The sequence below is a fragment of the Dicentrarchus labrax genome, unplaced genomic scaffold (assembly GCF_905237075.1).
Source record: "Dicentrarchus labrax unplaced genomic scaffold, dlabrax2021, whole genome shotgun sequence".
Classification (NCBI taxonomy): Eukaryota; Metazoa; Chordata; class Actinopteri; family Moronidae; genus Dicentrarchus; species Dicentrarchus labrax.
The window spans coordinates 10,720,586-10,744,961 of NW_026136717.1; the positions used below are offsets into that span (position 1 = coordinate 10,720,586).

At 39.6% G+C, this 24,376-nt stretch overlaps 1 protein-coding gene and 1 long non-coding RNA gene across 4 annotated transcripts in view; both read left to right on the forward strand.

Moving 5' to 3' along the window:
* The window catches only part of LOC127379635 (phospholipid-transporting ATPase ABCA1-like), a 144,655-nt gene extending 140,302 nt beyond the window's left edge, over positions 1–4,353 (forward strand). For all 3 annotated transcript variants that reach the window (XM_051429503.1, XM_051429504.1, XM_051429505.1), the window contains one exon: positions 1,307–4,353. In XM_051429503.1, the coding sequence (XP_051285463.1) occupies positions 1,307–1,435 (129 nt within the window). In that variant the 3' untranslated portion in view covers positions 1,436–4,353. The remainder of the gene's footprint in view (positions 1–1,306) is intronic.
* A 92-nt stretch (positions 4,354–4,445) lies between these two features.
* On the forward strand, positions 4,446–22,439 carry LOC127379642 (uncharacterized). The gene is made up of 4 exons (XR_007888351.1): positions 4,446–4,598; positions 5,007–5,054; positions 5,694–5,774; positions 22,257–22,439. It is a non-coding gene; the product is annotated as an uncharacterized LOC127379642 (long non-coding RNA).
* The last annotated feature ends 1,937 nt before the right edge of the window (positions 22,440–24,376 follow it).

Genomic DNA, 24,376 nt, shown 5'->3' on the forward strand with positions numbered 1-24,376 from the left:
TTTTGTTTTCTTTCAGAGAGTTAGATGAGCAGTGTGATACATCCTTATGTCTGTGTGTTAAGTATGGACCTACAGCTGGGAGGCAGTTAGCCTAGCTTAGCATACAACTGGAAGTAGGGGGAAACAGCTAGCCTAGTTCTGTCCAAAGTCCAAAATCTGCCCACCAGCATCTCTAAAACAAATTTCTTTAAATGTTTTATCTTGTTTTTATTTCTGTTACACACTTGGAAATGTAAAAATGAAAATGTGTGGATGTCCTTTTAGATTCAAGCTACTTGCTTAATGCACAGCCATAAAAGTGGCATCAGTCTTCTCATCTAATGTCGACTAATGTGTTTATCAAAATGTCAAACAATTTTTCAAAGGTTTCAGCATATGTAAATGAATATAGCTTATTACATGAGCAAAGGAAACGTCTTCTTGACAAACATCATCCTTTGTTTACTAAAGATCTTTTCTCTTTATCATAAGCATTTCATTATAACGCTGATTATATAAATTAGCTAATTACAGAAGCTTTAAAAGCTGACATGATAGATCTTTATTACCCTGTCTTTATTATCTGAGCTTCTCTAAAACAAAAGCCTGAAAGGACACTATTGTTTATTTCTGTTCATTTATGCTCTGTCCCATGTATTTACTCTCTGTCCCATTTCATTTATTGGCGAATATGTAGCTGTGACGAAGGGGAGTCCGAGTTGTTTCTGATGGAATTGGTCTGGGTGATTTTTTCTCATTGAGGTTTTAAAGGCATTTTAGTAATTCACAGATCCTTTTATACTCACACACACTGAAAATCTTTTAATGAAAAAGCAATGCTCTTATCATTTTATGTGATCCACTTTTTTTTTTTTCCGTGGAGTGAAAGTCTTTGTGTCACTTTACCACAACAGTCAGCTAATGCTAAGAGAATAAAAAGCCTGGACTATAGTGATGTTTACAGCACAATGAAATACACACAGACTTTTTATGAACGCCATAGGATTGATTTCTTCTGACATTAAATGGGTATCACAGAGAGAAGAATGATTGTTTTATTCTCTTTCTCAGCTGGTCAAAGATGTCAAACTGACATTCACTGTGTGAGCCTAGACGCTTACTTGATGCTTCATAGCCCTTGTCTGGCAACTCATTCACATGCACCCCGTTGTCTGTACGACTATTTCTGTTTGTTTTAGAGGCAGAGGGTGGGGGAGAGTAAAAATGAGATGGCTATAGAAATGTCCACAGGCCCTTCAGTGTTCTGTTGTATTACTTTTTTTTAATCTTGCCTTTAAGTACCTTCTTTTCCTCATTGATATTCCAGGTTTTTGTGAGTTTCGCAAGGCACCAGCATGTGGAGAATGACAGTCAGGCTTATGAAAACCTGGTGGACACTTCAGATGAGATCCCGTTGGAGTCTGTGAAGACCTCCCAAGAAGCGGAGAAGGTGTAACACCCATGAGAAAATCATAACACATTGCACTTACAGTGGGCCAGCAATAAACCTTAAACAAGTATGATTGGGTGGGATTTGCACCGACAGAGTGACGGGTTCATATTGTGCCTAAGGCTTTCTAAACTTGTCAAACTTTTTGCACTTCCTATTTCAGTCCCCAGGCACACCAGTGGTGCTAGTGTTGGTCAACAATGACATTTCATTTTTTGTTTTGTTTATTTCTATCCAAGCATAATTCTCCAACATAGCTGTAATTAACTGCAATAACATAATACCCAAGCTTATAAAGATTTTTCTGTCTATAAATCCTGCAAATCCTACATAGTTAGTGTCTTGATGAAAGAAAGAATAAGGAAGGTCACTGCACTACAATCAAGAAAAATCAAACTGCATTTCAGAAAATACTTGAAACGAATCAATTTCCCTTTGAAAAATGACTGAAATATTCTTACTGCACAGGCAGATTTTTTTACTTTCTCTATGTAAAATAAACTTTAAGAACTAAATTACTGACAAAAATCACTTGATAAGATGGAGATCTTTCTAGTGTAGAATGTGGTTTTAATACTGTATTTCAAAAAGTTTTCAAAAACTGAGCCGCCAGTTGGATTTTGTTTGGAGTATATTGCTGACCTTAGTATACCTCAGGAGTGTGAAAAGACCAACTGATTCTCCAAAAGCATCAAAAATTGTACAACCTTTAGGATACCTCAGGATTGAACTTCAAATTGAATGATATTTTAGAATTGTTTACACTTGCTGTTGGTTATAATGATATGTTGCACTGTAAAATCATGCAAAAGAGAAGAGCTACCAGATGTAGTCAGTGAGCCTTGCTGCAAAAAAGTTTGATTACTGATATTAAAGAATATCAACAGGCGACAAATGTAAGAATATTCTGAGAACACAAATCCCAAAAGACATTAAACCACAGTTAGTTCCATTGCTTTCGCTGACAGGCACTTTAATAATAAGTAATTAATAAATACAACATTGTCAGATGTGTTGACTGTGAATATCTGAATGAGCCTCCAATGAGCTGTAGATGGTGTTTAATGAAAGACACTGAGGTTGCAGCAATGGGACAATTCAGAGTCAACCAGCTGTCAAACATGTTGGGTGTGCAAGAAAGACAGCACATCCCATGTGTGTACTAACCACAGCTTACAGACGACTGCAACTGCATTCAATTCAGCAATCAATGAATGTAAGTGGACACATATCAGGAAGATCTCTCAAGAATTATGAATGAGCAGGAATAGATTTATATTTTATGAGATTTTTAATGCATTGCCTTGTGAAATCTATTTTATTCATGACTTTTTCTTTGTGGAATCTAAACATGACATTTATCACTGAGATTTGTTTTTTATGTCATAGGGCATGCTGGTATTAGCAATGGTGTGTTAATCTATTACCACCAGAGACTAGTATCACAGAATCTAGCACTCCGTCTCATGCACAGAGCTGTGCAGTTAAAGTGAATACATTTTGTCACAATGTGCCTTTTAAACATCCAGGGATAGCTTTGAAACACTTTGATCCTTGAATTTACAATGTTAAGATGTGGAAACTATGTTATATTATGCAAGTATATAGACCATTTCATTGGAATTGACCATTTGCTAAGCCCCGTCCAATTTAGTTACTGTTGCTATGCCTGTCGGGTTTACCATTTGCATATTTGCAGTTTACAATGATAAAATTGATGAATATAGCACTCAAAATCTATTGTAACTTTTAAAACATTGGGTCCTTGATTGAAATCACCCCATGCTCAGACGGTTAGCTTGCATGCATGTTCAGATTTTTAGGCATTATGTTTTCACTTTTAACTTTCAAGGGAAAGGTTTTTAGGATTAGAACTAACTCATTTGTTTGGCAAACTTAATGCCATCTTGGGTAACATTGGCTGGAGTTGCTGGAGTGTAAACCTCCTCAAATCCAATTAAGAGCGGGACACAGCTGCTAACATTAGCCTATAAACTCTGGTAGCACAGACAATGGGGACTTACTAGCTTACACAGTGAATGTGCCAGTCATGAAATGGGCTTCTTTGGAGTAATTTGTAACAAACTATGTAGGTAGTTAATGATATGCTTACTATGGCCTTGAAGTAAACCCTAGGTTACTACTGTAAGTATAGCTAGTTAGCTTGACATGCTAACAGTTGCGTTTAAGCAGATAAACTTTATTATTCATTCCTTACACACAAAAAAAAAAAAAAACATCAACCTCCAAACTGTTTATATGCCAAATATTGCTCTTTCTACTGCCCCATGCTTCCAGAGCTTAACAGTTACCTACAGTAGATATAGTTGCTAAGCTATGATTGTTTAGCAAATGGTAAATTATGTTACTGGTTAACTGCCATTTATATCAATTGTTGATAATAGAAAAAGAGCAGCAAATGATGTAAAATGGCTGTCATTTATGTTTGAATTACACTGAACATCGTTCAAGATTCAAGAGGTTTATTGTCATAGCTGTAATATGTTGCAAATGTACTGTATGTCTTAGACAAAATGTCACTCAGGAATGTTTTATGTGCAATTTTCACCCAGGAATATGTAGATATAAATGGAAAGAGTTATTAATAGCTACATTCTTATTATTTTCAACATTCTGTACTGTACTGTAAAACATTGAGCCATTGTAAGTGTCCTAACAATTAAAAATCCCAATGCTCATTACTCATGCAGCTTACATTACTTGGCACTTACTTCAGAATGTAAATACTTTTTCAATTCGCCCCTCACAGGCACTCTGGTTTACTTTGAGAGCTTGACATAATTTGTATGCTGTGCTAAGTCCTCACATTACTATCATGCCCGTTGCAAAGAATAATGAATGCTATTTGTACTGAATATTGCCTCATGCCAAGACAAACGATTAAACATTTGCACAAATTGTAATGCGACTCTGACTTTAATGTTTGCACATTGGCGTGTTTGTCCACTGATTCATTGGGTCCGAGTTTGAAAGTCGCTTTAGTTCAACTTTCCACATGTTGTTTTATTGTCTTGTCCTTCTTTTCACTCGGTCACGTCTTTCACTTTGAGTGTAGCTGTCAGCTGCAGGCTTACATTTGTTGAGCCTTTCACACGTCCATTCCTTAACTGAGACCATAGGATGCCAGAATACAGACTGCACAGAGTGGGTAAGGCATTTTATTTCACATTTACTGGAGTTGCTCTTTCTCAAAGGGGAAGAGACGTTCTGTCTGCCAGGTGTCTTGGAATAAATTCATTTTTTTGTCAAACTATCACACAGTCACTTTAGTGTTTTCGCTTTGTTTTTTATTATATAACTTTCTCCAGCAAATTCAAAGCTAGTATGCCCTAAGGTTAAAACTATTGTTTTCTCAATTTCATTTCAAAATATAAAAAACTCTTGTTTTGCAACAGCCTGTCCTCCAATAATTTATTAGGATGGCTCATTTTTATGTACATCAAAAAACATTTTAATACCAATTTCCTGTTTTTTCCCCCTCTCTTGACTAGACTTCGATTGTTTGCTCTGAATTCTAGAGATGAATGCATATGGATTTTTCTGTTTTCTCTTTCAGGTGCAAATATATTTGTTTTTTCTTGTAAGTGGAAGTCAGATGAAGAAGGTAATAGCAGCAGTCCTATGCCATCTTTCAGCTGGCTTAAGTATTTAAATTTGCAACTTTTCTCTGCTTTATGTCATGAAAATTAAATATCTTCTGATTTGATCTGCTCTGAGAAACTATGATGGACATTTTTCACCATCTTCTGACTAGATACAATCATTTATTGAGAAAACGATAAAGTGATCTCTGAAGACTTGCAGCCATACATTGATTAGTTTATTAGCAAAGTATGTACGTGTCATGCTTGTGTCTTAAAGTTTCCCAGTTGTGAAATGCTAGATGTACTAAAAAATAATAAAATTTTGATGTTAATTGTGTGATAAAATATACTAAATTACATATGCAGTAGGCTATATACAGTATAATAATGTTGTACATGAAATTTAATTAATTCTGTTTAAGATTATGAAGATGTGGGTTGAACTACCCTTGCACTGTAAGAATTAGCAAATCTCTTGTATTCATGTGAGTTTTAATGGCTCTAATGCGACCTGTATGGTTCTTCAGTGATTCCATTCCACTCATATTTCCCACATACAGCGAGAAGTCTTAATCTTGGCAAACTTTAACTCTCGTATCTACAGTTAATGTTTGGGCTTTCTGCATGTATCACACCTCTTGTCTTTCTTTGCTCATTAGAACGCTGAGCTCTGGGGCACACAGCCAGAGGCAATCAGTCAGGCGGCAACTTCACAGAGGCGATAAAACTCTAGTCTTAAGGTAAGATTACTTGTCACATTCCACCATTATTCCTTCGCACTTTCCGTCCCAGTGTAATACTTAGGAGGTTTATGAGGTTACATTACAGATCGGGAGAGCCGGGGACTGAGCATGCATATATAGGCATGCATGTACACCGATCAGCTATAACAATATGAGCACTGACAGGTGATGTGAATAACACTGGTTATCTGGTTATCATGCCACCTGTCAGTGGGTGGGATATATCAGGCAGCAAGTGAACATTTTGCCCTCAAAGTTGATGTGTTAGAAGCAGGAAAAATAGGCAGCGTGAGGATTTGAGCAACTTTGACAAGGGCTATTGTGATGACATTGGGATGGCTAGACAACTGGGTCAGAGCCTCTCCAAAACAGCAGCTCTTGTGGGGTATTCCCAGTCTGCAGTGGTCAGTATCTATCAAAAGTGGTCCATGGAAGGAAAAGCGGTGAACCGGAGACAGGGTCATTGGCGTCAAGGCTCATTGAAGCACGTGGGGAGCGAAGGCTGGCCTGTGTGGTCAGATCGAACAGATGAGCTACTGTAGCTCAAACTGCTGAAACAGTTAATGCTGGTTCTGATAGAAAGGTGTCAGAACACACAGTTTGTTGGTATGGGGCTGCATAACATTATAACCACCAGGGTGCCCAGGTGGTATATATATATGTATATACCGAGCCAGACCACATTTTTCCTTCGCAGACCAAACTACTAGAAGCCTTTCATTAAATGTTTATTTCGTTTTCCAACCACTTTCTGTGCAGTAGTAGGCATCATTATTTGGCATGGAATGATGGAGTCGAAAGATACACCCAGGAACACCAGGTAACAACACATTAAAGGTATTTTCCATTTCACAGAATTGAATACTGCTGCACCAAGATTTTTGGAGTGAAGTCATTGCTTCCTCAAAAAAAAAAAATAAATCAAAAGAACCTGGCAACATATCCTTGTCTTGTCATCAAATTAGCTGTGGTTTAGTGTTTCTTTGTAAAATCGGCCGTTGTGCTTTTAGATGCAAGTATAGATCACAGGCATATTACACTGATAATATAGCTCATACTATACATACACTAATGTTTTCCATGACTCGACATTTTGCCAATCTCGGTGCCAGGTACAAGAATTCAATAAAAGGCATTGTCAGTCGGAATGGGAAGATTACAGGAGTTAGAGGAGATTCAATGATCTGCTCGACAGGCGAGCTTTACAGAAAGCTCCTGCCACCTCTTTCAATCTGTAATCACCCTTTGTACTCTGAGTTTGCTGTTCTTGCTTCGGGGTACTTGTTATAGCCTGTCTAGAATAGGTAGTAATTGGAACAATGTCTCTGTTCATCTCACTGCAGTCAAACTACTATAGACACTTCAGGGGAACTTGTACTTTTTCTTTCTGTCTGGAGTCGTTTTTAAAGTTATCTTATATTTTATTTTATACTTTATTTTTAGGTTGTTTTTTGGGGGGGGTTTCATGTTATTTGTCGTAGTCTTTGGCTTTATAGTAAACCGTAAACTTTATTGAACTTCCTTTTTAGATACTACAGACTATACATATATATATATATATATATATATTATAGCCATGTGGGAAATTGTGGGAAAATTAATAGTGTTTTATTTCATGATTCTGCTTTTCATCACAAAGATTATTCTGTGAATGTCAGTCTGCTAATCACATAGAAACAATTTATTTACTTATTTTGTTTTCCTCTATGTTGTAGAACTGAACTGTAGCAGATTAAAAATCGTAGCACCATTGACATCCCTTCATGATAACTTCACATCAGCAGCCATTAAGTTAAGACTGTAAGTTGCAAATTATCACTCTTATACATGTATTTCTTTAGAATACTTTATTATGATCTTCTTTTTTTTGTTGTTGCAGCATTTAAATGCTACACTTCTTTTCCTGAAGCACTCTAAACTTTGAAAAACAACTTGACTCTGGTACTGGCAGTCCTTGAACTGATTGCATGTGCAGTCATTTAAAAATAAATTTGAAAGCATCTCTTCAATTCAATAACTGAAAGGTCTCCACGGTGTTTCAATGGGCCTCATGCTGATACAGATTAAGGTGTTAAGCAGACATGTGGATTTTAATATGAAACTAGCTGGTGTTGTTTTAGCGGATTGGACACTAATGTAGGGCAACTGAATGAGGATTTTAAAGTAGGAGAGTTATGCTGCATTCACATGTAATCAGGCTAACTGTAACTGGATGTCATGTTAGTGGATGAGAGCAGGATGGTAAACTTTTTGCCGTTCTTTGTGACAGTAATTTAACAAGGAGAAAACATGGACAATCTGGACACTGGCAGTATGAATCTGATATCCAGATGGAACATTTTTGCAGGCAATACTATTAACCATTCTTTAAAATATTTCTACTAAATTCAAATATAAAACACATATGCAATTGAAATGTCCTGTGGCAACCGCAATGTCCCGCCTGAAGCTGTTCCTCACATAAAAGAAAGACATTGACATTTGGGGATTGCTACCACAAGTGCCCCAAATCTGAGTGTTTGAAAATTGCCCTTTTAAAGCCTTTGTTGTGATCGGAAAAGCTATTTTCAAACCTAATTATGGAGTTGTTTTATTATTTTTTATTTTTTTACTTTGAACTTGCTGTAACTATTTGCTTGTTTGATGTTTTGTTATTTATGTATGAAATGATTTATTTTCCATAAAAGTGTGTCCTGCAGAAGGGAGGTAGGACCAATGCAAACAATGTAATTAGTGAATGTTGGTATTGGTCAGCATGGTCTCATCAAGTGCTCTTTACATTGTGATTTTCTTATGTGATTTGATGTTTTTCTACATGAAACAGGATGCTGGAATGGAATTAAACACCAGGGGGGGGACTTGATTTGAATATTAAATATGTTAGCATTTAGATAATCTCAGTTAAAAGTACATTTTATCTGCTTTTTCAAGTTTTAAAAGAGACAGCTACGGGTTTTCTTCTGTTGGGGGGGTTGACCGGAGCACCCTCAAATGTGATCAGATTTTACTGGAGGAGAAAAGCATTAAAATTGAATTTAGAAATACAGAAAAATGCATTTGTTACATATGTTACAGTAGATAATTACACATATCCAAAGACACAAGATAACATCACAGCAAATGCTTTTTTTATGTCCATGAGAGCCCTAATGATCAGCACATACACCACTGAGTTTCACTTGGACATTAAAAATCCAAGGTAAATACATTTTTAGGATGCATCAGGCTCATTAAGTTATCTAACACAGTGATACACTCAAGTCTGTTTTCCATGTTGTTGCTCCAAACTTGCAGAGAGACAAGAGTCACGTTGCAGTGTTGCAAGTTCGTCCGTCAGTCAAGGTCAAACATTCATGTTCTCTCTCTACCATAAATGAAAAGTGTTGATGAGAAGGAAAAGAACTGATGAGCATTTCAGGTGGAGAATAGTGAATGAATGGTGTGCATGCAGTCACTCAGAACTGAATTTAATGCACATCTCTGATCATTTTTGTCAATTTTTTAAATAATATAATATTAATGTGAGTACAAAGCTGGTTTCATAGTTTTTATTATAATTCCTGGAACAAAAAGCTCCTTTAGTTTATATGTTATGCTCTGCATTTTGTACAACGCGTGCACAGCAGGTCATTTTCACGATGACTAATGTTTCCTGCATCGCCAAAACCTCATGGAAATCAGGCATGCACTTATGTTTTGTACGTAGCATAGTCTAGCATGTGTGCGAGCACAATATTTGCTGTAGAAATGAATGTCAGCAGTTTCTCACAGACAAAAGAAAGGGGAAAATATAAATGATGGACTCTACAGCTGGTGTGAAATATCACATGTTGCCTTGTGGAAAAGCTTCTCCCCTCCTCCTCCTCCTCCTCCTCCTCCTCCTCCGGTTAATTGCCTTTGTTGACATTTTTATGCACACATGCCACGCTAAACTCTTCATCTTGTCTCCCGGTTTGATTAAGAGCACGGAAATACCATCTCCTCTTTCTTCTTCCTGTCCTTTTTTCCCCCAGCTCGAGATAGGACAGAAGAGCTTCCAAAAGTATTTTTTCACAGCCTCCCTTTTACAGCAGCCATTATAGTTGAGTGTTTATCAGTGATATTTCCCGTTTTATATAAAGTTAGCGTTACTTCTTTAATCCCTGTGCGCCACTCTGATGTGTAGCAAAGCTCACACTGAGTGGGTATTCAGTAAATTGTATGCAAGCACTGCTTTGCACTATTTTAAGCAAGTCCAGAGCCTCATACTGCTGCTATATGTGGCCGAATGACCCCTGTGGAAGCTCGTGTTGACATACCATGGGGATGTGATGACACATTCTGTGACGGTGTTCAGTTTAATCAAATCTCTAATCTTTAACAGTGCAAGATTGAGCCAGAAAGATGATCAAGTATTGTCGCACTTTTTGTCTCAGAACCATTTAAGTTCCACCGGATGCCTTTTTTTAACAGCCACCCACCTCTCTGGTGCCTCATGCTGAGGGATGATGAGGGCTCAAGCTCACTTCGTGGGCCCCAATTCCCTTTTGATTGGTGTTCATTTAGGATCTCCTGCAGTGATGAATGCTGCAACACCGCTGCGAAGTCAGAGACATTTTTCAGCACCTTCCAGCTTTTCTTTTGCTGTCCGGCTGCTGTCTCCAAAGTGCTGCTTGTCTTAAAAGGCGGTGGGTGGGGCCCGCTGTCACGGCACCGTCAGGCATGAACTGTCTGGTGCTCTGACAGATTACGGCCATGTTAATAATTTAGCTTTCTTTAAGTCACCTTTGCAATCAGTGGTGAATTACTTCCCTTCCCAATTCATTACATCATGTCTCCTCTGGACTTGCTTAGCTTATACAAATTGCAGTTGTCTTTTTTTGGGGGGGGATTTGATTATTACACTTCCACAATATATCACTGGAAAATGAATCATCCACAAACACCAAGGGCAGTCATGATCAGCAGCTGAAATAAGCCAAGTATTTAACCAATTCTACTTGGATGTTTTTTCCAATGGTTTCTTCTATTTTATTTATTTAAAAAAATGTACTGTAGTATTTAAAAATAGTATTTAAATTGCACCACCCATACGGTATAAATGTAATTGGATGTCATAGACATTTCACCTTTATTATAAAACATTTGAGGATGTCATGTGACATTCTCAGCTTAAACCAGTTGATAAGACAGTTAGGTTACAATTTTCTAATATATTTGGCACTGAATAAACTATCTAACCTGGCTGCAGGCCCTTTCAAAGAATACTTGGTGATTGGATGAACCATCTGTCTATCACCGTCTATCACAGACTAACGTCAACCAATCAGATAAACAATTCTTACCGAAGCCAGGTGGGAGAAGAGCAAATTTTACATCAAGAAAAGCCTTCAGTGTCGTTCTTCGCTCTTCTTTCATTGAAGAAACACTCCAGGTGTAATGCTAGCAGCATGTAGCTCTTACACACGACGTCACACACCCGTGTGTTGCTCATGCCGTAGCTGCCAGTAGTTCCTCAAAGGACACTGGTTGGTCTGAACCACTGTGGTTAGGACAAAAGTATTGAGCTTGGGGTGCCTGGTTAGCTCAGTGGGTAGAGCTGGTGACCCATGTACTGAGTCCTTGCCACAGCAGCCCAGGTTTAGAATCCGACCTGTGGCCCTTTGCTGTGTGTCATCAAAATATTATGCCACACATTTTCATGACATTTTTGGAGAAAGATTGTAGTCTTAGTTAAATATTGACTCCTTCCATATTCAACCAAATTCTGAATAATTTGCTATCCTTAACCAAACTGTTTTGAGAACCTAATCCTAACCAAATGTGGGGTTGTGTGATGTGGACCTCACTCCATGTCCCATGCTATGTGTGTCAACCATCCACCACAACCTCCTCCTTGAGACTTCTGTGTAAGAATGAAACACATGTAGCCAGTTAAAATAATCCAGGCAGCAAAATAAAGTTGTTTTTTGGTGTTTTTTTGATTCACAATGCCTGAAGTGAAAAAAAAGCTCAGCAAACAAACGCACATGGACTTATAATCAATTAATAAAGATGTGCTGGACAGAGTTTTTGTAGCTTGTTGTCTAGAAAGGTTAGAGGGTTTGGCAGTCCAGTCAAAACAAACCATCACATTTCTGGACTCCTAAAGCAGAAATGCATGTTGACCTTTGTATGCTGATGTTTAACCCATAACACATAAAGAAAATTCTAACTCAGCAATATATGAATATTAAAAACATACTGCATCCTTCAAATCAGGCAGGTTTGTGGATTTGAACAGTGTTTTGAGCATGCAAACATGTGCTTGGACTATTCTTCTGTCGGCTGTATCATTCTCTGTTTTTCCTCCCAGAATCCTCCTCCATCATCAGGTTGGGTTTGTTTTTATCGTGTTGTCTTCTCCATTAAAGGGTGCTTTGAAGCCCTGACAGTGGTCATGACTTTGTATGTAATCTTGTCTGGAAAGTGATGCACTCGCTTGAAAGGGCACCACTGATCTCGTTGACAATAGAGGCGAAATAACGAGCAGACTCTCACTGCTTCTTGCCACTTCAAAACCTCACTGTCTAATGGGTTGGTGGAGAGGCTCGGTTTGCCAACAAGGTTGCTGGAGGAGGGGAAGGGGAATAAAAGAGAGGGAAAAGAAAACTGGAGGAGAGTTCACGGCCCAGACACTCTCATGCCTGGCTGTTTCTCTTCGCTCTCTTCCTAATGCCTCCCAGTGCTTTCCAATCTGTTTTGTAGCCGGGTATGCTACTCCACTCCCAGTGTTTATCTGACATCATGAAGGGTTTCGGCTTCCCCCGATCCGCTGACAGCCCAAACCCTTCAGAGTGCACACACAAGCCAACTCGGCAGATGACAAAGAGCTGCTGAGCCTGTCGGCGGAACCACGCAGCTCCCAGCATGCTTTGCCCTCAGCACGTCACCTACCTGGTCTGGCTCCGACTCAGCCTCGGAGACCACCTCATTATTCACTTTGACAGAGTTTTATGACCCAGCAGCTATGCCCAGACTTGTTCTGGGAGCATGAGCAGATGCTTGAATCTGTAGCTATGACTCTGGTATCAAACTGCAACTAAGGAAGCATCTTCAACTAAACCTCTACAGGAAATAAACTGCAAGACAAATAGGTTAGTTGGGGTTGGGATCTGTGTTTATTCGAACAGAATCATAGTTGGTGTGTTGACACAATAGCCAAGCCAGAATTCAAGAACCCAAGTCATGTAGGAGGAACAAAAGTTTGATTTTCAGTTGAATTGTTATGCAGTGCAGGGTTAGGGGTTAAAATTAAAGCCAGGAAAGAGCCTATTAATGCACCACACACATCTGTCTGCAGGTGCATACTGATCAGCAAAGCTTAATTGAGCACAGGATGATTCACCCAGGCCTTTATTTTGATGGAGCAAGTCAAGGATTCACTTGAAGAGCCACCTCACCGTCCCTTTGGTTGCGAGTCTCCTCATGAAACACCGGGCAGCAGCCTGTTGCTAAGGCCCGTGGCAACACGAGCACTAAATTTTCCACAGGCGGGAAGCGATTTTTTTTTTCAATATCTTTTCTCCTCCCTTAAATCAAATGAGGTTTGACCTTACCGTCGTTGGAATACAAAGTAGGCGAGACAGAGGGCCCCTGTTTAAAGCCAGATCTGAATGGGATGCCACAGCTTGGAAACTAACAGTATCAGCACCCTGCACTCTCACAGATAAGCGCGGTCGGCTAAAAAAGAAAGAGATACATATGTTTACCATCCCTATACTTTGCTGCATCAGGGAAAAAATGTTAAGGACGCACAAAATGACTGACCTTCAAAATGCTGCAGCAGCTGGACAAACCCCTCAATATTTTTTCTTATGAGATCAAGAAGCTTGAGTGTTGTTTGTTGTTACATTATATTGCTGTATCAAAACCTCAATGATACTTTTGGAAACAGTAAATCTCCTCACAGTAAATCACCCTGTGAGGATAGTTTTTCTGTGACATGATTGAACGACGTTTTTTCTCTCCCTCAGATATCCCGTTGGTTGATTCATTCCCTCCCAATACTATTGTATGTCCCACTCCAACTGTTTCAAAGAAGCACTCAAGATAGTACTTTTTTGAATGAAAAAGGTAATCTCATTCAGTCACATTCACAACAAAATTTTTTTACAATACTCAAGACTATACTTTGGAAGCTCACAGAAAAGGGCATTGTTTGCTAAATAGTCTCCCATCAGGCCTTCAGCTTCTAGTTTAAAAGGCAAAAAAAAAAGAAACAATAGCCCATCTGATAAATGCTATGTTCCCATGCTGTTCCTGTAGTTATACATCAGTGGTCTTTTATCTTTTACATAAGTGCAACCTGACTGCACCAGATGTTTTTTCTTGCAGAGAGCATCATTGGAAACTGTTTGGAGGGCAGGCACAAAAATACTCATCAGGTGATTGGATGAACCGTCTGTCTATCACCGTCTATCACAGGAGAACTTCCACCAAACAGATCAACATAGTCAGTCGGAAGAAGAGAACAAAAGAAAACGTGTTTTCCATGGAGAAAAGCCTTCAGCCCTGTTATTTGCTCTTCTTTCAGTAAAGACCTCTATTGGTTCAGTACCACTGTGGTTGGGCCACAAACACATAGATTGAAGACTTGCAAGATGGATTCTTGTATAATCTTGTGATTTTTCACGATCTCATGAGGCCTCTGCTTCAATATGAACTTAGATGTAACATAAAACTAGTGAGCAAACTTGGATTCTTATTCAGTTCCATCTCAGTATCAACACCTTTCCATTTCAGTTGTGTAATGGATATAGGTAAATAGGCAATCAAGCTGCGTGGGCGCATTTGCTCCATGTGAAATTGTTTTACAAATCATCTTAACTTAGCTAAACATACCTCCTGATGAGCGACTTTAGAGAACACAGGAAAATATTGCGACTTTGAGTACATCATTCATTAGGCTACATACTTAATCATCATCGTATCTGTAGCTGCCATCAATTTACTACACAACTTTCGTCACGTGAATCCTACTGAGTCTTACGCCGAGAAGAGTTTATATGTGAATATCTTGAACGTGTGATAAACTGGTACTGATTGTGGTGGTGACAGTGATTAATAGTATCCATAGCAACGCAGGTATCAAAGTAAAAATTCCAGAGAAGTGTGCTGCTTATTTCCTATAGTATCTTATATTTGTGATGTCAATATGGTTTCACAAATCACTGTGACTGCAGTCCTAAACATTACAGTGTGTGTGCGCATGCTTTCTGTACATGCATGTATGGGCGAGAGAGAACAATGTCCTATTGCGTGTGCATGCGTGTGTGTGTGTACAGTGCCAGTAAAAGGCCAGGCCAATCGATCAGCAGGAGCTTAACAGCTTTAGTCAAAGAGCACATTTTGGCTTGCAGCTCTAGGCTCAGTGGGCTTCCTGTGCTGTGGTTGTTCTGTTGGTGAATTCAAATGTCCAGATACCGGATGTGCAGACTGAGCCCTGGCATGGATTTGGATTCTAGGGAATCGGACAATGACTTAAGTGCTCCTCATGAATATGTAAGTTTACAAATATGCAAAGCTTTTCAAGAAGGCTGAAAGGTAGCTTTGATGAAGGTCAAGAGTTTATAGAGGAGTTAAAGTATGTGTCTTTCCTCTCTGTGGTATTTGCATTCACAAGAGAAATGCAGTTGAAGTCAAAACATTTTAATAGTAATACAAAGCTGTCAAAGGCAATATTAATTAATGAATTAATAGCAACTTCCCAGACCTTTTGATTGTCACCCCGACAGACTAACACCAGAGGGATGTTATTAGCTATTATCACTGGGAATTGAAGACCTTGTTCCAGACCTTATTCCAAAGACAAAAGCAAGCCTCTGTTACCTGATGTATTTTATGATCATATCAGCAGAGCAGTGAACTGTGAGAAATTTCTCTAGTAGCATCTACAGGCTAGCAGACTGTGTGGAAGTCCACACAGAGCACATACCAAATATTCGCATGAGAGCCCTTGCAGACTAGATGAATTTTGGCAAAGGCCTGGTGTAACCCCTCTGCAAAGCCCACAAGTCAGCAAGTCTGGGCGAGTGTGGACTTTTGGATTCAGCACATCTTCTCTCTTTACCCCCTCGAGTTGTCTTACGGCATTTGAAGCCCATAAGGAAACAAAAGGCCTGAGCAGAGAGACACAGCTCGAGTGAGTGACTTTAGCTTCGCGCCCCAGATCCCAGCATTAGTGACGAGCTTTATGTTGTTGTTCTTGGCGGCTTGCACTTGAGTGATTTATGAAAGTTACAAAGTTTCCACATACGCCTGTAGGTAAAATAAAATAAAGTGTATTTTGAGTAAGCCTTTGAGCTTTTTTAGGAGTACGTCACTAAATAGTCACTCAACCACCTGATTGTGATGAATCATCTTACATGCTTTTGAATAAAACACTAAGAAGATAAAGACAAATATACAAAATCAACCAACAAAAATACTTTATGTAGGTAACTAAAATGTAATTAGCAACAAATTGCTTTGAAATGGTCACCAGTTATTGATTGCTTTTTACAGTCAGGTCATTCGTTATCAACCAAAACCACCTTTTTGGAGTCATTCGCCGAGTGTTATTGCCTGTGCACGTTCTTATCTTAACCTCGCCATTAGACAGTTAATCAAACCACTTTACTTATCAAATGGATCACCTCAAACTGAGCACACAATGGCTCTCGGATGTGAGGGAAGAGAGCTCTATGACGTGCATGTGCTCGGTCCCAGCCTTGCAGCTGGTTGTTTGTGTTTCCAGCAGCTTTGATTACCGTGCTCCAGCCCACTTGGCGTCCCACATCACTGGAATACATTGACAGTGGAGAGAGGGAGGCGATGCTCATCTGCGTGCAGACGTCTCTGAGGAGGGAGACGGAGAAATATGTGGGGTTCATGCCGTGGTCTAAAAATAAACAAGCTGGTGGCATCGTGAGGTGCAAGTCAACAGCAATGGCAACCTGACGTCTCGTTGAGTGGTTAAACCAATCTGTGTCCGCAGACGCTGAATAAATAGCTTTATGCAAATGTTATTGCTCAATATTTTATTTTTAAAATGTCTTATATAAGTGAGTGTCACTGTGAATCAATAGGAAGCCTAATCAGGGAATTTTCTCACAAAAGAGAAGCAGAAAATGAGAATAGGCGGTTAAAGGAAGCTTTTGCTTTTTACCATTTCAGTGAAAATGCAGCAGCACAAATGTATGTGTATTTGCTGCCTTCATACCGTCACAAAGTGAGCGCTGCATTAGATGGATAAGAGCAGAGAAATAAGGCTCATTAGAAGATTAAGTACATATGGATGAAAAGAGAAATGGCAACAAAAAAGTCTCTTGAGAACAGGAAGTCAGTCAGCATGGGTCAGTCCAACCAGTAAAGTCATTACGTCAGGTCACAATGGGCCTGAATCCTTGACAGATGCCACTTTTTTTTATTATGTCTGTAAAAGGAAATAGAAATCGACCAAAAGCAAAACCTTACAGGGAAATCATTCTCTGAGCATTTTCTGTACATTTTCAACAGTGCTAGTATCACACAGAGGAACGACTGTGTTTCTCTCAGAATTAATCTCAAAGTAATAAGACTGAATGTTGGTGGAAACATCTCAATGAAAAAGAAAAACCTTGAATGCAACTTACTCTTTCATCTTTTCCTCATTGTTGCTGTCGGAAAGGTTTTGTGTGTAAAATATTTGAGTAGAAAAGGCTTGCTGTTGCTCTGTAGTGGAGTGTGTACTTGTACTACGTGTACTACTGTACTACGCAGACAAAGCACTGAAGCTGCCACTGCTCTGCGAACATGTTCCTGTTGCTATGTTTAGCCTAGCTTAACATAAAAACTGCCGGGTGCAGTGACTTCCCAGAGTCTTGTGAACGGGGATGCTGCACAAAAGTGCTGGGCAGATGGATAAACAGTTGCACCACCTGACTTGTGCTAGCACAACAAATTGTGTTGTGATGTTGTTTTTGTACACAGTGAACAAACAAGATACAGCTTGTTAATTTTGAAGCCTCAGAAATACTGGTAGATAGATTTGTTAAACTTTAACAGCCAGGCTCCACAGAAGGAAAACATGAAAATGTGTGAGTTATATTCCAGGGAATAATCTTTCTTTCTGAAAATTCTACAGTTTGCCAGAAAGAAGATGAGTTGCTTTTGCAAAGCCGTTAAAGTTGGTAATTGCATGAAAACCAAAAAAAAAAAACAGAAATGAAATGAATCCAACATGGAGACCCCTGTTTCCCCAAATCCACATCAGGTTTTTTAATCTTCTCTGTGGGCCTTTGTGATATTGGAGGTTAAATTCCTTTCCGTTTATTTTCTGATTGCAGAACCCACGTAAATGATTGTCACAAAGATAGACGCTTTTAATATTTAAAGGGTTAGAAGTTCACTTTTGACTTGCACCATCAGTACCATTCACAGTTACCCCTTTGGTGGCCTCACACGGCAATTATTCGGCTCTGCCCGTTGCTCATTCTCATGTTCTTGCCGGACAGAAGGGGACATCTGGGATGACATTCTGAAGCAGATGCAAAGAGTCCATTACGGTTGCCCCCCCCCAGCTCAACGGCCATATTTCCTCTGTCAGCGTAACCACGGCAATGAGATTCTAAGGGAGGTGACCAAGAGTTTGGCCTCGTCTCCAGCGCAATCTGCTTTCAGGACGGCGGGGTAGAAGCAATGGCGCAGGCATACGTGCTTACACAGAGCGCAGTGCCATATGGCCGCGGCACATAATGAGGGTCATTAATGTGTCAGGTGAAACGTGTGATTGACAGGTGGCGGGGTGAGCTGAGTGGCAGGTCCATCCACAATCGAAAAACGATAGAGACGGGCGATGTCAGGGCCACACAGGCAGATGAACACCGCTACAGTTTATATTAGGATGTGCTTGTGACAATGTCAAAGCTTTTACCTGGCATGACCGAGCCATCCGAATGAGACTCCTGATGAAATTGTTTGGATTTTCTTATGTAAAAGTTTAAGGAGCTTTCCTGTCCCCCCCATCATCCCTGCGCTGGAATATTATTGATGCCATTTTAGTCTTGTCTGTTCTGCTTGGTTTGAAGTACTGTCATGGCTCGATATGATTATATTATGCCTTTCCACAGGCAGAGGAGAGAGCACTTTCTGGAAGGCAGATACCTAGAAATGTAGCAGACTTTCACTCGCTCTATGCACCAAAACCGTTACAACTGAGTACAATCATGAAGATGAATGGCAAACTTAGCCTCCTTCTGAACCACGCTTTTACTAATTGGTGTTCTTTGACAGCAGCTCATACATTATAAAGGACTGGTCTTACATTAGTAAACAGGTGGAGCTACGCAGCATAAATGTATCGACTTTTAAATCAACCTTAAAGTAAAAGATTGAAGAGTGTAGAAGTAGCAATAATATAATTTTTTTTTTTACTTTTTATAAGAAACATTTTGCTTGTCCATTTTTGTTGCCATTTTTATAACATTGTTCATTTAACCTGCCAAGATGCACTGAAAGGTTTATGACTCCTTAACTTTTTAAGTTTATAAAAAGAGTTTTTTGCCACTCAGGCAACTGTTTCTCTTCAGACTTTACTCTAACAAGGACAAAATAGCAATAACAATGCATGAAGTGACTAAAATATCTTTGTCCTCGCATTCAGTCGGAAGGTAGAAAAAAAAGCTCCTGGAAAGAGCGAGATTGTGTGGCATTGGTGAGGTGGGGATGAACTTATCCTTTTGTTTGTAGAAAGTGAGTTTTTCAAGATTGTGGAGGAGTGTGTAAAAAAAAAAAAAAAAAAAAAAAGCTCAGTTGAGAATTGGTTGAACTTTAAGAAACAAAATAACATAGCCTCTCTATTGATATATCAAACTTTTGAGAAATCAAATATGTTTGTCAGTGTCAGCTAAAAGTTCAGGCATTTGTTGTGCGCACTGTAACTGGTCCTTGGTCAGGGCCTGAAAAACATTTTTATTACTCACAAAACATTTCCCTGGTTAAACCTTCAATATTAAAATTTCATTTCTACTATTGGACGCTTGTGTTTCCAGCTTTCAGCATACCAGGCAGTAATAACTTTTGCACAAACATTTAGCCTTGTTGTTTATTAGAACTGCAAATCAATGTCAGTGAGAGTGTTTGGCTGCTCTACCTGAACTTATTGGGCTGCATCTGTTCTGACAAGTGGCAGACTGATGTTTTTAAATGTTTACAGACGTAGATAAAATGATTGAGCTGTAATAAATCATATTACTTCAGGCTATATTTGGGAAAACAAATAGATGCTTCAGTGATTACGCGCAGCCCAAATTTATGTTTCGTCTTGTCAACTTACAAGAAAATGGGAAAGCTCATAAAAAATAAACAGCAGGGCAAAATCAATAACAGCAAATATTGGCCTGCATGTGGATTTGGATTATTGGGCCATTTCAACCTGGCAGCCACTTTTCTCAAGTTTTACAGTGTTTTTAAGTTTACTTTATGACAGGGGTATGCTTTAAAAGCACTTACCTCTTTCTTTAAAAATGTTGAAGGGTTTTCAGTTTGCCAATAATTTTCGAGCACTTTCCTTGGAGGTTTTCGGGGCAGGACGATGTCATTTGCTACTAATTATAAGGAAAATACAAGTACATTTCTACTTGAGTTGAGTTGCTTGTGTTGAGTTTGTAAGAGCTAAAAAAAGGGATGAAAAAAAAGAGCTTTGTTTAAGGTTCCCCTCTACTCGGAAATATGGTTTACTTTTGCAGAGTTTGACACTAGAAAACAGTTTTCACATTTGTGTGCTAAAGGGAGAAAGTTTGCCTGTGCTCGCCTTAAATCGGAGTTTAGACACGTACAGTATGAGCAGGTGACATAATTTGTGACATAACTAAATCATTTTTAAGCCAATCGTGGTCCAGCATGGAACTTACACAAGTGTGATGCGGAGACCTGCAGTGCTCATACAGAACTGACCTTAAAAATATATTTGCATATTCATAGAGTTACAGGGAGAAAGAATAGAAGAAGGCACATAAGCAGTAGTATTTTTATGTCTTGAAACATGTGTGGAGGGGATCTTATAGTATTAATTAATTCCTGTATTGTAAACTCCATATATGTTGAATTGTATTTGTCTAAATTTCACATCTTTGCATGTTCAGCAGACCTGCTATGCACTGACTGAAAGACTCTGTCCCTATTTTGTTTATAATTAGTTCCAAATTAAATAATTATTTCCAGGAAACTTGCTATGAAATGATTAGGAAGTTGCGGACTGTAAAGTAAAGCATCCCCGTCTTTTCTCCTGATGACTGCAGCAGACACATTTTGCAGACAAGTAGCTTAGCTTAGCATAAAGATTTGGCACAGAGGAAATCGCTAGCCTGGAGTCTTGTCGTCACCTTAAGGTTGCCAGGCAATCCCCAGTAAAACCACAACCTGACCCCAGAAGAGATATAACATGTTAATTAGTGAGCTTTCGAGGTGATGGCAGGTGTATTTTTATACCCTTTGGACAGAACCAGGTGAGATGTTTCCTCCGCAAAAAAAGCAAATAATTGTATTTCCCGAAATGTTTTAAATTCTCAAAATTATTATAATTAAATGCAGAAGAACATCAAGCCAATTCCGACTGCCATTAGAAGAAGAGGTATACTGAGCTGTTTTTGATTGCAGGGCCAAGTTAAGTTGTAAAGCCCAGGCCCCAGCATGTGGCTCCAAGGGCACATGATTGACATTTCCAAAGACCTCTGGAGCCACAGTCAGAGCCTAAAAGCTGCCGGATTTCCAGCCGGGTGAGCGGCCCCCTCGAATGCCCATCAATGCCGAGGCTGTGTGTGTTCCACCCACATTAGGCATCTCCCGCTGTCAGGGAGACATTAGCGAGGCAGGTTGTGCCCTGTCCTCTGCACTCAGACGCCTGCTTTTTTCCTGTTGACTGTTTACTGCGTCCTCTCCATGCACTTCCTGGGAAGAGGTGACGGATGTGGCCTTGTTGCCTTGAGGCGCCTACAGTAGGTCTTGACACAATTTTTTCAGTAATTGCTGACAGTTTTTTTCTGCTATGATGTTTAAAAGTAAAATAAAAAGAGAGTATTTTGCCACCTGGTGACAGCAAGTAAGGCAGTTGAATTGATTGAAAACAGTCACCCACACTCTGATTGGTTCCCACTGGTTACAATTCAGCAGCGACCGTCATTTAGTAGATTAAACATGGAGTAGAAATAGAGTTTAAGAAGCAGACCTCACCCCCGCAAAGTCAACCTGATGCCCAAAGTCTTTTTTGTTTTTCTCTCTTTGTCAGACAGCCTATGGGGAAATTAACTGATGAGTTCATGCTGGCAACCGGGTTGCTATAGAAACTTCACATATAAGACTCAGAGTTTGTCACCAGAGAGAAAACAGGAGAGAGAGCAAGACAAAGAGGTGGCTGTGTTGAATACTCACTGGAGAGGCATCAAAGGTGGAGTCATTTGCAACACAACATTAATGCCATGTTTTATTTCTTCTCCTCTATAGAGAATCCTTGCTGCAATATTCCATGAAATCATCACCTCCTGCTGCAAGGCCCGGCTGGGATACCTGAGAGGGAGGTTGTCTTTATGTTCCAGTCGAGTATGTCATGAATATTAAGGCAGACGCTGTAATTTTTTGTTATGAGATTATGAGAAAGATACAATAAATTATAATTATTACCCATCAGCAGAACAGTCCTTGCTGTCAGTGTGCTTTTGTATATTTCAGATAATCACTTTGGAAATAGCAGGTTTTTTTGGTGAACTGTCCAACTGTGAGCAGTGTCGGGGTACATGCTGTGTTGTATGAAATGCTGTGTACGTTTTGATCAGATGTTCTGTTACTGGCCCCTAGTGGTTCAAGTAAGAATTAAGAATGCGGTATCACAAGTGGGGATACACTGTATGTCACCTTTATGCTGTACAGTAGGAAAGATTATGTGACATGATTTCAAAATAGGTATATATGTATAGTCTTTAAAAATCCTACTACTCACTTTAATTTGAGTCCAAGTTGCAGCAGTTATTGTTAACCTGTCTGGCTAAGGGAATGTCACCTTTTATTCTCCTGGGAAATCTCTACATTAAGGTTTATGTGAGACAGATTAATGTAGTTTATATTGCTGATGATTTAGACAGACATATTGTATTTAATTCACAAAGCAAGAAATACTTCCCATAAGGACAAATTGTTCCTCTCCCTACTTCTTCTTTTTTTTACAGACAGCCGCATTCAAATCTTTCATTACTGTGACTGAAAACAAATGGATAACGATCACATCTAATGGAGTGAGGAAAAGAAATTGGATTCTTCTTTAACAGCCTTCCTTATAAGACATTACTTACATTCTTTATAAAATATATTTTCAGTTTAAGGCCAGTTGAGAAAAGATGTACCTGCAGAAGAAGGGAGATTAAAAGTGATTAAATGGTGAAATTAATTTATGGCCGCAACAGTTGCGAAGGCTCTGGCCATGATTTATGACTGTCGAAGCCCGTCCTAATTTCAGTCTGGGTGACACATGAGATGAGCGTCAGCTCTATAGTGAGGCTTCAGGCTCTGACAGGAGGGTTGCGGCGCCGTCTCTCACTCTTTCCTCCAACAACTCTTGATCCTCCTCTTTCTATATACCGCTCCACGGCCTTTTTTCTGTGACATTTAGAGGAGAGTAAGTGAACATTGTCATGCTGAGCTAGGCTTGCACATCTCTATCAAGTATCAGTGCCCCCTGGAGAAGCGTTTTTGGGAAAATAGATAAAAAACCCAGTTTATTTTGAACATCTTTCTGCCCATCCTGGGTATAAGTAAATGTGCGTAGGGAGCAAGTTCATGCACACAGAAACACACAGCGAGACGTTCAAAGCCAGATGCTGCCGATTTGGGACTCTCATGCAGCCGCACTCTCCCCTGCTCCTTCTTCACATTGTAAACAAAGTAAACAAACACACCAAACTCTCTCCACCTCTTTTTGTAGTCAGCGTTGGCAGTGTGGTGCCTCGCTCGGATCCAAGCTTTCTCAGAATAAACCTAACCCGGAGTTGACTGGAGTTGGAGTTGAGCGAGAGAGAGACAGAAAGTTGGAATGTCACCTTCTGCTCCTTGGCATCTCAACTGGGAGGGCCACGCAGAGTGCAATGGGACACAGTGGGGCCCCTCTGAACCTTAGCCTTGGGACAGATGGCAGGTTTGGACCCTTGGACTTGCTAATGAGCGGGTCGTGCCAAGCGGTGTAGGACACAGGGACATAGGTTATGTTGCTCCATCAAAGCCGTGATCTGCCATGTGAATGGGGGTGAGGCCACGCCCAGCTGCTTAGCTGGTGTTGAGATAAAGTACAGTAGTCAATGACGGGTTGTTGTCCGTGACAAAAAAGGACACTAAAACAATACAATATGGCCTAAAAATGCAAAGCACTGTGTATAGTCAGATGCACCGAACCTGTTTTCTCTGTCAGCCTCTTAATATCAGTGATGGGGTCCAACATGAACAGATCATTTTTAGCCAAAGTTAAAACAGTTTTGGTTGTATCACGTGACAGATTTTAGCATTTCTGTGTTTTTATCCTTTCCTTTATCGCTGGGTTGAAGTGGGCGGGGCCTGCCATTGTCAGTCAAATCTAACCA